At 49.6% G+C, this 14,676-nt stretch overlaps 1 protein-coding gene across 12 annotated transcripts in view; it reads left to right on the plus strand.

Annotated features, from left to right (window-relative positions):
- PRRC2B (proline rich coiled-coil 2B) overlaps window positions 1-14,676 on the plus strand; it is a 63,002-nt gene that overhangs the window by 21,623 nt on the left and 26,703 nt on the right. For all 12 annotated transcript variants that reach the window (XM_053374684.1, XM_053374672.1, XM_053374683.1 and 9 more), the window contains exons 7-16: window positions 1,692-1,933; window positions 2,017-2,138; window positions 3,119-3,252; window positions 4,012-4,102; window positions 5,679-5,871; window positions 7,065-7,377; window positions 7,671-7,861; window positions 8,718-8,919; window positions 10,017-10,242; window positions 11,606-13,789. In XM_053374684.1, the coding sequence (XP_053230659.1) occupies window positions 1,692-1,933; window positions 2,017-2,138; window positions 3,119-3,252; window positions 4,012-4,102; window positions 5,679-5,871; window positions 7,065-7,377; window positions 7,671-7,861; window positions 8,718-8,919; window positions 10,017-10,242; window positions 11,606-13,789 (3,898 nt within the window). The remainder of the gene's footprint in view (window positions 1-1,691; window positions 1,934-2,016; window positions 2,139-3,118; window positions 3,253-4,011; window positions 4,103-5,678; window positions 5,872-7,064; window positions 7,378-7,670; window positions 7,862-8,717; window positions 8,920-10,016; window positions 10,243-11,605; window positions 13,790-14,676) is intronic.

Below are 14,676 nucleotides of genomic sequence, written 5' to 3' on the forward strand. Positions count from 1 at the left end.
ACAGTAAATTTATTTAAATGCTGGAAATGCACATTTTTCTCTGTAGATGGTGGGAATGCCCGTTCATAACTAATCATTGGGGGCAGATAGTATAGGCTGTAACTCTAATTTAATAGGAACCACTCTTGAGACTCAGCCCAGTATTGATTCTGTTTTAATGTAATCGGGCATGAAATGGTTATAAACCTGAAATCACAAGAATACATCTTGTTGGTAGCTGCCAACCCAGCGTGAACCCAGAAACAGAAGTGTCAGCAAGCTCCAAAAAGGAAAGGAATTTGTTCATAAGATATATGGAATCAAACAGAAATGGATAAGTTAATCAAACTTGTTCAAACGAGAGAAGGAAGGTTTCAGATTGTTGATTTTGCAGAGTGGAAATGTTTTGTTGAGTCCAGGGACACAAGATAGGGAAATGTAAGATGGAAAAGACAACACTAGGAACATGGGCCTGGTGGGTGGCCTAGAGGACAGCCGGTTTGTTTTGGTGTTTTCTTCCTGTCCTTGTCTCTTACAAGGGTACTGTGAACACTTGGCACCTCCAGCTTCCCCTTCTCCGCTTGGAGACAAGGGTGAAAGGTGGAACCTGTTGGCCATAGTGATGTTTGTGATTTACTGTATTGTGCACAGTTGTGATTGGCCAGCAGAGTAAATGGACAGCAAATACTCCAGGGGGTCTCTGAATTATAGGAAGTTTATGAATAGGGTTGGGGCTGGGGTGGGGAGGGGGGAGACCTAGGACTGTTGGACTAATGCTATGGATTATGGTACAGAAAAAATGCTTCTGGTAGGGCTTTTCCCCACCTTGCCCTGCTGACCAGCTTCCCTTGATAGGAACCTTTGAAAAACTCAGCTGTGTGTTCAGACAGTGGTGTATTTTGCTAGTTCTGAAGCAGAGTTCTAGTTTATTTGCCATTTTCACAATGTGGAACTCCCAAGAGTTGACATTTCCCATTAATAAAGCAGCCAACATTCTGAATTCAATATGTCATATCTCCACCGTACTCCCTGCAAGATTCAAGGCTTTCATATACATTCATATAAGGCAGAGGTGGGGACCCTGCAGCCCTCCTGATACTGTTGGACTCCAGTTCCCATCAGCCCTCAGTGGCCAGGGATGATGAGAATTATAGTCAATAATATCTGGAGTTCCATTGGCTCCCCATCTCTGATATAAGGGCCCATAGCTGCTGTTTTCCAGTATTAAGCAGCCTTTCCCAAACTGATTCCCTCCAGATGTTTTAGACTATATGTCCACATCAACCCTGACTCTTGGCCATGTTGACTGGGTCTTGGCAGTTGCAGTCTAAAATGTCTAAGTAGTAGTAACAATACAGCCATTTCATTTTCAAAACAAACAAATTGTTCTTTATATTTCCTAGCAGCAGCAGCAGCGGCCGCTGTAGCCAGACAAAAACATTCCTCTTTAACATTCACATCCAATGCCCTTTTAAAATGTGTTAGGGAGGGGGGTTATCAGGTTCTCTTTGTTTTTATTTTGATTATGTATTTGTGTTTTTATATTGTGATTTTATCCTGTGAACTGCCCTGAGACCTGCGGGTATAGGGCAGTATACAAAATTTAATAATAATAATAATAATAATAATAGTAGTAGTAGTAGTAGTAGTAGTAGTAGTAGTAGTAGTAGTAAAAATGTTCATCTTAGAACTGTTGTTTCCCCTCCACACAGATGTCACAAGTTGGAGGGAGGGCGGCGGCAGAAACATAACCCCTGCTGCATCTTTGACCGCCTCCCTGGCTGAGCTGGGCTGCAAGACCTCCAGCGCAGGAGACGGAGCCCCCTCCTCAGCAAACGCCAGTGACCTTAAGGAGCCCTCTCTCCGCTCTACTCAGCCGATCCGCAAGGGGGCTTCGCAGTTCATGGCCAATGCCTACCAACCCCCAACTTACCATGACATGCTACCAGCTTTCGTGAGTCTTCTCCTTCTTGCTGTCTCTTTTGACACTTGTGTTTTGAACTTTTCAGTTTTGAACTCTTGTTCATTTCTTTCCAGATGTGCTCAAACCAACCATCCGAGACTCCTGGGCCGGTGGACCGTGGGTCCTTCCCCCTCCCACAGTTTCGCCTGGAGCCCCGTGTCCCTTTCAGACAATATCAGACCAACGACCAAGATGGGTAAGGCTGTTGCTAGTTAGACAGGTTGATGTCAGTTGCTACCAGCTACGATGGCTGTGTTCCGTTTCCAATACCAGTAGTGCTGGAGACCACAGGAAGGGAGAGTGCTCTTTTGCTCGAGTCCTGCTTGCCTGTTTCCCGCAGGAATATGGCTGGCCACTCTGAGAAGAGGATGCTGGACTGGATGGGCCATGGCCCTGATCCAGCAAGGCTTTTCTTAAGTTCTTTAAAGGCAAGGAGCATTATCAGAACAACTGGCTCTTCTGTCACAGCAGCTGAGCCTTTGCAGTGCTGGTTGTGACTGGTGAGAGTTATAGTCCAAGATAGCTGTGTTGGTCAAGACTGATGGGAGTATTAGTCCAAAAATGACTGGGCTAGTCAGGGCTGAGGGGTGTTGTAGTCCAGGGGTGTTGTAGTCCAAGATAGTCATGCTGGCCAGGACTGATAGGTGTTGGAGTATTCCAGGTTGGCCAAGAAAATAGACACGACGTGCTTCTCTCTGGTTAAAAACAGCGCTGGGGAGATGGCGGGGAGGTGATTGAATGACAGCCATGGCAACGGGAAGGGGGTTTAGCCCTGCTGCTCACATCCCATTTGTGTACTTTGTTTCTTTTGTACATCGCTCTGTGATCCCATGTGATGAAGGGGGGTTATAATGATGATGGATGATGATGGCAATGATATCTTCCAAGGCTAATAGCACAGGGGTGGGTGCTGTTTACGTCTCAGAAATGCCATAGGCTGAAGCGTTCCGACGCCTGGGAGAGACCACTGGTGAATTGCTCGTGTCTCGGCTTGTTTGGCCTTGAGACCTGTCTGAAGTAGCAGGTGCAGCTGACTGCTGAGTGCGCAAGCACAGCGTGGCCACCTTGTTTGCTGCACCAGCCCTCGCTGCTTGCTTTAGGCTCACCCTGTCCCTTTGTTGGCTGTGCACGTTTCCTTAGCAGGCACACAATGTCTTTCTGCCTTGCTCTCCACAGAAAAGAAAACCGGCTTGGGGTCTTGCGCCCTGCCCGGCCGCAAGGGGAGCGGGTTCCCCGGCCCACTATCATCAACGCAGAGAACCTGAAGGGGCTGGATGAACTTGATAATGATGCAGACGATGGATGGGCAGGTAAAAGGCCCACTTGCGTGAGTTTGGGCTCTGTGGCCAGGCTGTAGTGTTCAATTTCTGGGTCCCATCCCTCCCCCTTCCTTTGGTGGCTCACATGGGTCCCTTCTCCCTCTGCCCACTCATGATTATAGTAAAAAAACAAACAAACCCAAAGCATTGCATTGATGGAAGGTGCTGACGTCTTTCTCTAGTGCCAAACCGGTAGGGTAGTTCACTATTTTTGTTTGTTTATTTAAAAGCATTTCTAAACAGCTTAATATTTTAACAGTCTCTAAGCAGTGCACGCTATGTGCAGCGGGAGGGAATCCAGGGGCCATGCTGTTATTTTTTGTTATTACCATTAACTGCCTTATAAATTGCCAGCTCAAGGCAATTTACGCATAAGGTAATTAAATTTAAAAATATAGAAATGAAAAATACATTTAAAACAAGACCTAAACCCCTAATCAGCGAACATTTTGTAGTAAAGACCCTTTTATCCAGCTGGGAAAAAATGTCGATACAAAAATGCCTTCAGCTCTTTCTGCGAAGTGGAGATGGTGGGCGCCTGTTGTATATTGAGAGGAATGCTATTCCACAGAACATGGGCACCACACTAAAAGCTATGCTCCTCTTGAGTTACTGCAGAGCTGGTTTCTGAGATCTTTGGTTTTTTGTGTCCTGTTGGTTTTGAGTGACAGGCCCGGCCAGACGTAGGATGTGCAGATAACTTCAGGGAAGTGAGCTAACCACCCTCCATCTCTTTTGTTGCTGTTGCAGGGATCCATGACGAAGTGGATTACTCTGAGAAACTGAAGTTCAGTGAAGATGAAGAAGAGGAGGAGACTCATAAGGACGGGAGGCCAAAATGGTAAGAGCAGTGGTGGGACAGGGAATCCGCAGCTTAGCGGGCCTCCTTCAAGCAACACACAGAGAGGTTGCTGTGCCCATGAATGTGGATGAGAGAGGCAGAAGGTAGTGAGGCCTGCTTTGCATACAGATCAGGAGGAGGAAATACTTTTCAGCTGGAGGACCATGCTCTCATTTGTCTTACCTAGTCTGACATCCTTTTCTCACGGTTGCGAACCAGATGCCTGTGAGGAAAACTGCAAGCAGGACCTGAGCACAAGAGCCCTCTCCCCTTCTGTGGTTTCCCAACTGATTTTCAAAAGCATTAGTGCCTCTGACCATGGAGACAGAGCAGAGCCATCGCAGCTGTTGATAGCCTTCTCTTCCATGAATTTGTCCAGTCTTGTTTTAAAGCCATCCTAATTGGTGGCCAACACTGCCTCCTGCAGGAGCAAGTTCTATAGTTCAACTGTGTGCTCTGCGAAGGTCTTTCTTTTATCTGTCCTGATTCTTCCAACATTCAGCTTCATTGGGTGCCTCCGAGTTCCATTGTTACGAGAGAGGAAGAAACGTTTTTCTCCACCCACTTTCTTCAGGCCGTGCAAAATTTAATGAACTTCAGTCATGTCATCTCTTCTTTGACTTTTCTCTAAACTCTACAAAGTCCCAAGCGCTGCAGCCTTTTCTTATGTGCAGTTCTCTGGGGGCTGCATGCCAGGGGTGCCTGTGACCATATGAAAAAGTGGACAGAGCAATGGATGTGACTCTCACCTTTCTAGGCTAGGTTGCTTTGCAGAGGTGTCTGTACACATATACACTGCCCCCCATCTTTCCAACCAGGCAAGCAAGCCACATTATCACAGCTGCAGGACATTCTATCCAGGCAGAAGCAGTCAAAGGCAGAGCAGTTGAGGGATATGATTGGATGTGGAACAGGAGTGTGTGGCATTGGGAGAGTCCCAAGGGCTTGAGTTACCCCCACCCCAATGCAGAAGGCCTCTGCTGCTGTCCTCAACAGCTGCAGTTGATAGGAACGTAGGAAGCTGCCTTATGCCTGTTCAGAGAAATTCTCAGTCCAGTTCCATATTATCTGCACTGACTGGCAGCAACTCTAGGGTTTGAGGCTGGAGCCTCTCTCAGCCTTATTTGGAGAAGCCAGGGATTGAACCTGGGGCCTCCTGCAGACAAAGCACATGCCCTGCTACTGAGCTACAGCCTTTCTTGGCTAAAAACAGGAAGGTCAGAAAAAGGGTCCATCTAGCTTCATATTGTCTATGCTCACTGGCAGCAGCTCTCTAGGGTTTTTAGACAAGGGACCCCCCCTAGCCCTGCCTAAAGAAGCTGGGGGCTGAACCTAGCACCTTCTGCAATCAAAGCAGATGCTCTGCCCCATTGTACTTTGCCTTTCTCTTCAGTGGCAGGTTTGGCGAAGATTTTCCACTTCTCTTTAGGTCCTGATGAGCCTCTGTATGGCTTGATGGGGTGTGTATGTGTGTGGCATAGATAGATAGATATAATGTGTGTGAGAGAGAGAGCGGGAGGGAGAGCTTGAAGTCCAGTTGGTGCTGTTTTAACATCCAATGTGTCTTAATTGACAGGAACACCTGGGACCCCAGAAGGCAGCGGCAGCTCTCCATGAGCTCAGCAGACAGCACAGAGGCCAGGCACCCCCCGGAAGAAGCAAAGAACTGGGGCGACTTGGCTGGCCTGTCTCGGCCAATCCGTAAAGGACCAGATAACTTGCCTCCCTCAGGGAAAGTGAATGGCTGGGCTCCCCTTTCAGACTATCAGGTATGGTGGGCTTGCTCAGCATGGTGGCTTGCTATTAACTGCTATGTTAGTGTGCCATGTTAGTGGCTGCTATGAAGGAGATGGGAAAGGGCTTTTGCATATAGCGTTAAAAACCTTTTCCTGTACTGTGCTACTGTGAGGTGTGCATTTCCAGGCTGCTTGAGTGTTTCCCCATATTAAAAGCAACCGGAATACATTCCTGCATTCATTCATTCATTTTTGACTGAACATTTTTATTGACACTATTGCAATGTTATGTTTTTGTTCTTTTAATTTTTCCCCCTTGTTCTTTTCCCCCCATTTTTGCTACACAAATTCAATATAGAAAGTAGAAATGCAAAAATGATTACATATGAACAGAAAAAAGAATATTCAGTATATATAAATAAGTTACACAACCTACTTATTTATCTATTGCTCATTTCACTGCACATTCAGATGTGCACATGTATGAACATACTATCACATACGTGGGTTGCTATTACTTCTTTATGCTCTATGCCATAGTATTATGCTTGTATGTTACACTAGGGGCTGGGCCCCTGCTTGCTCTGCTCACCAACCCCCTTGCCACTCCCTCCACTCCTAGAGTTTCCCATTCCTGCTCCATGTAACTACTGAACCCACTTTTCACTCTTCTGCGTTGCAATCCTACTTCGCACCCCTGTTTTCACCCCACATCCATGCCTCCTTCCACTCCCTTTTTTGCAACTCTCCCCGCACACAAACCACCTTCATGGTGACCTATGTCTTCCTCCTCCCACACTTTGCAGCTACTGAGCACCCTTTTTGTCTTCCGCCTTGTTAGGAAGCCACCTGCCTTCTGTTCCACAGCCCCTTTTGCATTTCTGCATTCCCTCCCTCACTGCCATGCTGTGCAACTTGCCTTCTCTTTTGCTCCCCTACCTCACCCTGACTTCATGCAAATTCAGGCACTACAGATTCTCCAGTGGGGGTTGTGAGAAGCAGCCTTTCATTTTTATGTATATAGGAAGGTACAGAAACGTGGTGTATAGATACCTGAACAAATAAACATAAGAGAAGGGAGCACATTTCCCAGCTTTGCAGATTTCTCCTGCTTGGCGTGGAGATGTTGGTACATATTTTCCCTCTCCTTGGTGCGAGTGCCTTTGAACTGTGGTTCACCACTGTAAGGACCTTCTTACTCTTCACCCCCCCACCTCCTATGCTAGAAACCTTCACTGGGGGGCCTCCGGCAGCAGTCTTCTGAGGACAAGGAGGAGAAGCTCCCCCTGCGGCAGAAGTTTGTCCACTCTGAGATGTCCGAGGCTGTTGAGCGGGCCCGGAGGCGGCGGGAGGAGGAGGAGCGGCGAGCGCGGGAGGAGCGCCTGGCCGCTTGTGCTGCCAAGTTGAAGGAGCTGGATCAGAAGTGCAAGCTGGCACAGAAAGCTGGAGATGGCCACAAGCACGTGGAGAACGAAGAGCCCAGGCCTACCACCTTGGAGATGGCCAGCCCGCCAGAGAACAGCCATGCCACCCGGAGAGGTAGGGCTGCACTGGCTGGATTCATGGGAGGCCAAAGGAGCTATCATACACTGAAGCAGACCATGGGTCCCTCTGGCTTAGTATTACCTACACTGGTTGGCAACAGCTCTCCAGGGTTTGAGAAAGAAAATGTTCCCCAGCCTTACCTAGAGATGCCGGGAATTGAACCAAGGGCCCTCTGTGTGCAAAACAGATGCCCTGCTTTTGGGGGTGAGGGGAGGGCATCTGGGCCAACCGAGAGGTGCCTCGCCTGGAGCATCTTTGTTAAGAAGACTTTTTTTCTCTCTCCTTAGCAAACCCCGAGTTTCATACCCAGGAAACTTCTTCCCCTCCTGCTTACCTGGAGGAGGAAACTCTGGCCACGTCAGCAGCACACCGGAGCAGCAGTGAGGAGGAGCTCCGAGAAGCTGTGTCCCCCGCACAGGAATTCAGCAAGTACCCGAAACTGCTTCCCCCACGGTTCCAACGGCAGCAGCAACAGCATGTAAGAACCTCCACTGTGCCAAACACGCCGTTCATCTTGGAGGGGTGTGTCTATGCGCCATGGGGGAGAACTCCCTTTCACGTTATGTTGGCCACAGCCACACTGTATATTTTAAGCATTGTGGTACCTCTTCACCAGTCATGGCCTCCCCCAAATAATCCTGTGGCTGGCTAAGGGGTGCTGACAGTTGTTAGGAGACCACCTCCCTGTTCCTCTCCCAGAAGCGCCTGGGATAGAGAGCTTGACCACTCTGGAAATCGTATCCCTCTGAGGGGAGCAGGGTTATCCTAACTACTCTCACAACCCTTAAGAGTCATGGCTTCACCCAGAGAATCCCGGGAACTGTAATTTAATGGTGCTGAGAATTGTTAGGAGCACCCCTGTTCCCCCTCACAGAACTACCACTCCCAGAGTTCCCTGGGAAGAGGGACCTGATTGTTAAACCACTCTGGGAACTGTAGCTCTGGAATAAGTTCTAACAACAAACTACAGTTTCTTGAGGGAAGCCGTGAATGTTTAAAGTGCTTGGGAGTATGGGTGGATTATTAAACTACTCTGGCACCTTCTGCATGCAAAACCCTGGCCATCGCCTAAAAATAGAATAAGAGTTCAGTCCTCATAGAGCCAGACCATTGGTCCATCTAGGTCAGTATTGTCAATACTGACTGGCAGTGCCTCTCCAGGATTTCAGGCAAGGAGAATTTCCACCAACTGGAGATGCCATTGGGGGATGAACCTGATTTAACCCAGAGGCGTAGAATTATGGGAATAGGGAGTCCAACAATGTGGTTTCTATTCAGGGGCTATGCAGGAACCTGCACTCCATGCCCATTTAGTTTTTTTTCTCCCTCTTAAGGACCAGCTGTACAAAATGCAGAGCTGGCCGCAGTCCCAGGTCTATCCTCCCTCCTCCCACCCTCAGCGGACCTTCTATCCACCACATCCACAGATGCTGGGCTTCGACCCCCGTTGGATGATGATGCCTTCCTACATGGACCCTCGCATGGTCCAGGGGCACCCCCAGGTGGATTTCTACCCCTCAGCCCTTCATCCTTCAGGTAATGTTTTCTTAAAAGGAAGAAAACACCAGTGCTTAGTTAAATTGCATCAAGTCATAGTTTGTGCTAACCAGGAGTTAGAATGCAACCATGGTTTAGCTTCCATACAGACAAACCATGGTTTAGAGCTGATTGCCTGCTTTCATTTTCCTCTTGCTCTCTGTACACCCCATTTTCTATATCTCTTTGTAAGCCATGGTGATGAGCTGATAATCCATGTGAGCAAAGGCTGGTGCACTGATGTCATTGTAAGGGTCAGGTGATTGACAGGCAGGCAGCCCCACCCACTTGTCATGCCGGACCCTGCAGGATATTGGGGGGGGGGGGGAGGAGAGAGATAAGGTTTAAGCCTTCCAGCTAAATCCAGTTCCTCACTAAAGCCTTAGAGGTAAGGGTCATTGAGAAATATTTAATGTTTTGTAAAACACAGGGCCCAATAGAACAGAACCCAGGAAGTTTTTAGATCTCTAATGTATGTTCCACAAAGTATATGGAAACAAATAAAAACATTTCCAGAGATCATCCCAAAGACACATCTAGTCCGGCATCCTGTTCTCACAGTGGCCAACCAGAGGCCCCAAAGGGAAGCCCACAAGCGGGAATGGGAGCGCAACCTGTAATTCCCAGCAGTTCCCAGTATTCAGGGGCACACTTCTTCTGACACTGGATGTAGCAGGTAGCCATCAAGAGCCTTATCTTTCAGATATTTGTCTAATCTTCTTTTAAAGCCATCCAAACTAGTGGCTGTCACTGCTCTAATAGTTTTGGGTTTGATTTGTTCATTTGTTTTCCAAATTGCAGTTAATTATTCAAAGGTTGCTAGCCTTCATGCCTTCCCCAGGGAAGGAGTTAGAGGGCACCTCGGGACTGGAGATTACATCAGAGGTGAGATGAGCACAGGATGCTACCTTAGACTGAGTCAGACCATTCATGCACGTAGCTCACTGACCAACAGTCACTCTGCCTCTCCAAGCCCTACACACAGAAGTTGGGGGTTGATCCTGGGGCCTCCTGGGTGCCTCTACCTCAGAACCCAGTTTGGGCTCCCAAGCTTTCCATTGCCTCCTCTCCTTATCTCTCCTTCTGTCCCAAAACAGGGGCCATGAAGCCGGCGGTCCAGCAGGATTCCCTGACCAATAGCAGCTGCCTGTCGAAGGAGCAGAACAGCCAGCCCTCCATGCAGCAGGAGAGGAAGCCTGTGTCCGGGGAGACCCCTCCACCAGTGTGGGGTCAGGAGAGCTACACTCCCTCTCAGAGCAAAGGCTGCCCCATTTCCCGCCCGAAACAGACCGAAGGCATGGCCAGCGAAGGACTGCACGCCAGGTGAGGGGGAAACCTGCCCAGGTGCTCTCATCATGAGGATACTCAGGCCCCTGGCTCGGTATTGTTTGAATTGACAATGCAGCTCTTCTTCTGGGTTGCAGACGATGATCTCTCCTAGCTCTGCTTGGAGATGCCATTGAACCTGGGACCTTTTGCATGTAAAGTTCCGCCACTGAGTTACAGCCCTTCTCCTAAAACCTACGATACTCCCTTATCCCGAGTCAGATCCATTGGTCTACCTAACTCAGTACTGTCTGCACTGATTAGCATGCTGGGGACTGAACTTGGGATTGTTTGTAAGTCATTGGCACGGTAGCAGTGCTCCTGTTGTAAACCACCTTGCTTGGATCAGGCCGCAACCTTCCCAAAGCAATGATATTCCAGACTTTTCAAACTGCCTGAGGAAAGGGAAATGTTTTTATCCAGCACTGAGAAATTGTGAGAAGGAGTCTGTAGGGACGTTTATATTTTTGAATTCTGAATGATCCGGATTTTTTAATTAAAAAAATAAGCTGTTTCGCTAAATTGCCTCTGGATTTGAGTCCTCGACCACCTGCCTATGCCGCAGCCCTTCCTTGCGCTATGTGCTCTGCCAGTAATTGGGCACTCCACTTTTGCGAAGTGCCCAGTGCCTAGAGGGCAAGAAGAAAAGCAAAAATTACAGCATATTCATGATAGAATTGTAGAGTTGGAAGGGAGACTCCAAGGGTCATCTGGCCCAACCCCCTGAAATCATAAGCATTCATTGCAGTGAGTGAGAATGGCAGGTGATGGTCTTGGGAGCTTTCCAATATTAAATCTGGACCAACTGCGGATGCAAGTCCACAGCATTTTGCTTTTGCTGAAACAGAACTCTAGCAAAAGCCAGCATCCTGTTCTTACAGCGGCTAACCAGATGCTCCAACTGATACTCGGAGGCAGAACATAGCCCTCATGGCTAGTAGCCATTGATTGCCTTCTCTTTTATGAGCTTGTCTGAGCCTCTTTTAAATCCATCCAAGTTAGTGGCCACCGCTGCATCTTGGATGCAGAGAGATGGAGGAGGAATATGAATATTGGAAGGCTAAGAACCTAAGGAAAGCCCTGCTGCATCAGATGAAAGGCCCACCTAGTCCAACATCCTTCTCACAGCTGGCCAACCAGGTGCTCTCATGGGAAGCCCACAAGCAGGACCTGAGCCCACTAGTGATTCCAGGGGAAATGGTGTATCCTCTCCAGCAGGGGAGGTGGTACATAGCCGTCGTGGCTAGTAGCCACTGATAGCCATATCCTCCTCCATGAACCTGTCTGATTGTCTTTTAAAGCCATCACAAGTTGTTGACTGATTTTTTATTTTTGTGTGGGGGACATTTTCATTTTTCAGGAACAATAGCTCCTACTCATCGCAGAGCACCAGCATCAACCCTGCACGTGACCTGTTTGAGGAGTCCAGAGAAGATTACTTAAACATTTTCGACAAGAAGCCCCAGGCCAATTTTGACAGCTGCATCGGCTCCTCCCAAAGGCTGAACCAAGACCGTCTCTTCCCACACCAAGAGTGTGCCCCTTCTGTTAGCACTGCCGACCCTCACCACACCAACCTGAGGAGCTCCTCCTTGGAAGCCGGCTTGGCCCACAGTGATAAGAAGCCAGAGTACAATGGCTGGGATACCAGCCACTATCAGAAATCCTCGGATGGGACGGCTTCTGCAAATGAAGAGGCCTGCCGAGATGAGCAGTCCTTCGGCGCTGAGGCATGGAAGAAAGACGGACCTGCCAGCAAGCCGGCAACTGCCAAGCCAGGGTGGGCTTCTGAGAGCCGAAGTGCCAGCAGCCAGCAGCAACAACAGCAACAACAGCAGCAGCACCAGGAGCAGACGGGGAGGGCTCGAAGATCTGGCCCGATTAAGAAGCCAGTCCTGAAGGCTCTCAAAGTCGAAGAGAAGGAGAAAGAGCTGGAAAAGGTGAAAGCAGATGGGGAAGAGGCCGCCCCTCCTCCACCAAAGGAGAAGGCCCCGGTTCACAAGGCGCAGGAGGAGGAGGAGGAGGATGACCATGATTCTGCTGCCTTGCTCCATTCTGCCCGCTTCCACTTGCTGGACGAGAAGTACCCCTCTCGGACAGTGGTCCAAGAAGCCGAGAAACCATGTGAGGAGGAGAAGGAGGAGGAGGGTGAAGAGCAGGAAGAGGAGGAAGAGGAGGAGGAGGAGGAGAAAAACGGGAAAGTCTGGGAGGCCAAGCCTCAGTCAAGGGAGTCCAGTGACTTGCCCCCCACCAAAAGAAACAACTGGATATTTATTGATGAGGAACAAGCCTTTGGCGGAAGGGGACAGGGACGTGGTCGTGGCTTCCGGGAGTTCACCTTCCGAGGCCGTGGCAATGCTGTGGGCTGTGGCAGTGGCAACATCAGTAGCCGGGGTGCCTACAGCAGCACCAGCACTGGCGTCTGCAGTGCTCAGCGAAGTAGCAGAGGGCGGCCCCTGAGGGAATTCAACCAGCCAGAAGAGTTCCCACGAGGGAAGCTCAGGCGCAGGATTGCCAGCGAGACCCACAGCGAAGGTTCAGAGTACGAGGAGCTGCCCAAGCGCCGCCGCCAGCGGGGCTCTGAAAACAGCAATGAGGGTTCCCTTGCGGAAAGGGAGGAGAGTGACCTCAAGAAGGGAGACTTCCGTGACTCCTGGCGGTCCAACAAGATCTATTCGGATGACCAAGGCACCCTGGATGCCAGAGGGAGGGCCCCACGAGCTTTCGGGCGCTCGCTACCCCCGAGACTTAGCAATTCTGGGTATGGGCGAAGAGGCTTTGCTTCCAAGGAGCCTTCCCAGTGGCAGGGCCGGAATGGGGGGAACACATGGCAGGAGTACGGCCACGGCACACCTCTGGACACCTTTGGGGCCAGGCGCCTGTCTGAGAGGGACTATAGCCAAGACTCATATAAGCACCCAGACTCCTTCACCCGGCGGGCCAATGAGGAGGATCCATTAGACAAGAGGCACTACTTCCAGGAGGATTACGGGGGTGATCCCGAGAATGCTGAGAATCGTCCTTTCCGCCGCCGCCGCCCACCTCGTCAGGACAAGCCTCCCCGGTTCAGGCGCTTGAGGCAGGAGCGTGAGTCCATGGGGCAGTGGAACCCGGAAGACAGCGGAACCAACCTCCTAGCTTGCCAGTGGCCAGGGAGAGCCAAGCTGACCATGATGGATCGGGGTGGTGCCGCTACCAGGAGGTCTCCCGAGCTGCCCTACCAGAACTCCTCTGACCATGCCAATGAGGAGTGGGAGACGGCCTCTGAGAGCAGCGACTTCAGCGAGAGGCGGGAGAGGCGCGGTGGCAGTGCCATCTCAGAGGGTGAGGCCCAACTGGACGGCAATCTCTCCAGCAGCGGCATGGGGGAGAAGAGGGAGCTGGCCAAGAGAAGCTTCTCCAGCCAGAGACCCTTAGTGGATCGGCAGAGCCGGAAAGCCGATTCGACTGGGTTTGGGGAGAAAGCTGTGAGAGCTGGTGGGAATGGAGCAGCCTCCTGCTACGAAAGCCAGCAGATGAATGGGGCACAGATAAAAACAAAAAGGTAAGCCTCACAGCTTTAATGTCCTCCCACCTCCCAAAGTAATGGCTGTAGTTGTGCAATCAGATCTTCTGCTTAATAAACAAAATATTTTGCTTTATTCGTTTTGTAAAATTGATGCGGTGGGTCTTCCACTTACGTGACGGTTCAGTTCTGGGAGTCCCATTTACAAGGCCAAAATCGCGCCCCCCAGAATTGCCCCTTCCCCATCCCCACAAGGCAGGACTGCTTACCAGGGACTGGGAAAGTCGCATGAGGGCTCTGGGAGCTCCTGTGACCTTAGACACCCTGGGAAGCGACTGGCCGGGCTTTGGGAAGGAGGCACGAGGGATGCCACCAGAACTCTTGCACTGCCTTTCCAAAGTTTGAGAAGTGAGGAAAGCACACTGGGTGGGGGAATAAATAAATGGAGAGTGGGAACGATGAGTTTCCCCCTACCTGTGCAATTATTATTCCCCCACCTGCAAAAAGCTGCTATTGTATAAGTTTACAGTACACCACCCAGTTGTAGAAAAAACACAGTCAAAGTGGTTTGCGAAAAAAACAAAACTATAAAATTATCAATAAGATAATTTTGAGACTTTCAAAATGTTAAAATAAAGTATCAATAGGCTCAAAACAGATTAAAGCTCACTCCAACTTTCTAAACATCTGGATAGGATTGTCTAAATAAAAATGTTTTTAGCAGGTGCCCAAAAGAGTACAGTGAAGGCGCCTGCCTGCTATCTATAAGCAGGGAGTTCCAGTGTGTAGGTGCTGCCACAGTAGAATATTTATTTCTTACAAATGGAGAATGGGCATTACATGGTACCTATAATGGTGGCAGTAGTGGGCTTATGTAGCATAAGGCGACTTTGCATGTAAGGATGTGCCCAGATTGCTGCACTGCA

The sequence above is a fragment of the Podarcis raffonei genome, chromosome Z, assembly GCF_027172205.1.
Source record: "Podarcis raffonei isolate rPodRaf1 chromosome Z, rPodRaf1.pri, whole genome shotgun sequence".
NCBI classification, from domain to species: Eukaryota; Metazoa; Chordata; class Lepidosauria; order Squamata; family Lacertidae; genus Podarcis; species Podarcis raffonei.